Source organism: Chrysochloris asiatica, unplaced genomic scaffold (assembly GCF_000296735.1).
Source record: "Chrysochloris asiatica unplaced genomic scaffold, ChrAsi1.0 scaffold00136, whole genome shotgun sequence".
Lineage (NCBI taxonomy): Eukaryota > Metazoa > Chordata > Mammalia > Afrosoricida > Chrysochloridae > Chrysochloris > Chrysochloris asiatica.
This window is the reverse complement of record NW_006408654.1, coordinates 2,532,333-2,534,143: the sequence shown is the minus strand read 5'-3', so window position 1 is coordinate 2,534,143 and position 1,811 is coordinate 2,532,333. Positions and strand designations below refer to the sequence as shown.

At 31.9% G+C, this 1,811-nt stretch overlaps 1 protein-coding gene across 3 annotated transcripts in view; it reads left to right on the top strand.

The window, feature by feature from the left end:
* The window catches only part of XRN1 (5'-3' exoribonuclease 1), a 223,618-nt gene that overhangs the window by 149,502 nt on the left and 72,305 nt on the right, over positions 1-1,811 (top strand). For all 3 annotated transcript variants that reach the window (XM_006869856.1, XM_006869855.1, XM_006869854.1), the window contains exons 26-27: positions 70-159; positions 523-658. In XM_006869856.1, coding sequence (XP_006869918.1) covers positions 70-159; positions 523-658 — 226 coding nt within the window. The remainder of the gene's footprint in view (positions 1-69; positions 160-522; positions 659-1,811) is intronic.

The window sequence follows — 1,811 nt, the reverse complement described above, 5'->3', positions numbered from 1 at the left end:
TTTTATAAGAAAATTCATGTAGTTAGTCTTATATTTTTTAAAAAGCATTATTTTGTACTGTTTGTCTAGAGCTCCAGAACTATTTTGTTATATAGCCAAAAATAGCCAAGAAGATGTGTTCTATGAAGATGACATTTGGCCAGGAGAAAATGAGAATGGGTAAGCAAGACTTATTGTATTTATTGCCTCATGATTCAAGTTTGTGAATTCAATGAAAGTTGTAGCTAATTTACCAAGATTTTCTTATCTTACTATTTTTTCTTTGTTTTGTATTTGCCTTAAGATCCTAATAGACTGATTTTACTTATATCAGTAACTTTTTAAAAAATAATTTTTGTGATTTGTTTTTATTACTGAAACATGTCATGTCTGTACTTAGATTTATAGTTAGTAACAATATTAGTGGTTAACCATTAGTTACATGAAATATTTTATAATTCACAACCCTCAGAAAGTTTATATCAGCCCTTTTGTATAATCCCTAAACAAGTGAAGAAGTTGTTATCTTTGTTTTTAATGTAGAGCTGAGAAAGTTCAAGAAATTATTACCTGGCTAAAGGGACATCCCGTCAGTACTTTATCTCGTTCATCTTGTGATTTACAAATTCTGGATGCAGCTATTGTTGAGAAAATCGAGGAAGAAGTAGAAAAATGCAAGGTAATAGCTTTCAATATCCAGGATTATTGATGATAATTAAAGTTAATGTGAAATAATATTCTACAAGTGAAGTATTTTTCTTTCAATTAAATTGCCATACTCAGTGATTGTAATTGATGCAAAATAATCCTATAAAGGCAATCCTTGGGTTATGAATGAGATCCATTTCTAACTGTGTGTTTTTAGAATTTGTTATGGTTTCAGTTCAGTTCTGCCAGGTTCAATCATGGCTGAGGAAGCATCATGTGAACAGACCTGAAATTTTGAAGTTACGCTGAACCAGAAAGACAGCTGGAACAGGAAAAATTACAAGTTGAAGCCTTAGTAGGAACTTAACTTCTCTCTTAAAGATGAAGAACAATGTACACATTGCTTAGCAACCAAATCTCTTACCCATAGTTTTTGAGAAAAACCTGGTGGCACCCTTCTGAAAGTTGGTAACAAACCACACTGCTTTGACGGTGTGTGTGGCTCTCCTACAGTCCATCCAATAATTCAGTCTCATGCATCAGGCTCCTAGAAAGTTTGCCATACTTCTTCCAAGTCTCCTATTGCAGCGCTTCAACCTATGATTTTTCACATTCCAAGTACTGTGCCAGGTCTGCCAAATTGTAAAACTTTAGGTCTGTTCATTTTCCATTTTGTTTAGTCACCTTTAACAGAAATCATTTTTAAAGGGCATATAGGAATTGTCAGTAAATTGAATGTTTAAAGGGGAAAAAAAGTTCCAGCCATTTACAACAGCTGTTAATAACTTTTGAGGATTTGGAGTTCATTTAAATTCAATGACATATACAAAGACATATAATTTAAACTTTATGTTCTTGTGTTTTGGTGTGGCACTGCCAGTCAAAGAAAAAATGCAATTGAGCAATGATAGTAATCCCTTATTTCTTTCCTCTTTTAAGTCTTTAAAGACACAGTTCATCTTTTTAGAACATAAGAAACTTATTTGACTCTTACAGAATTGCTTCTCAAAGGTACTTTTCTCACATAAACTCATTCTATTAGTACTTTTGAAATCACACTTTATTTCTTCTGTTTTATAAATCTTCTTTTAGAAACCATGAACTTCTATAGCAGACATACCTGTTTTATCATTTTGAACCCCTATCAGGATGCAATAGAAAATGAGTTAATACTTTTTTTTTTT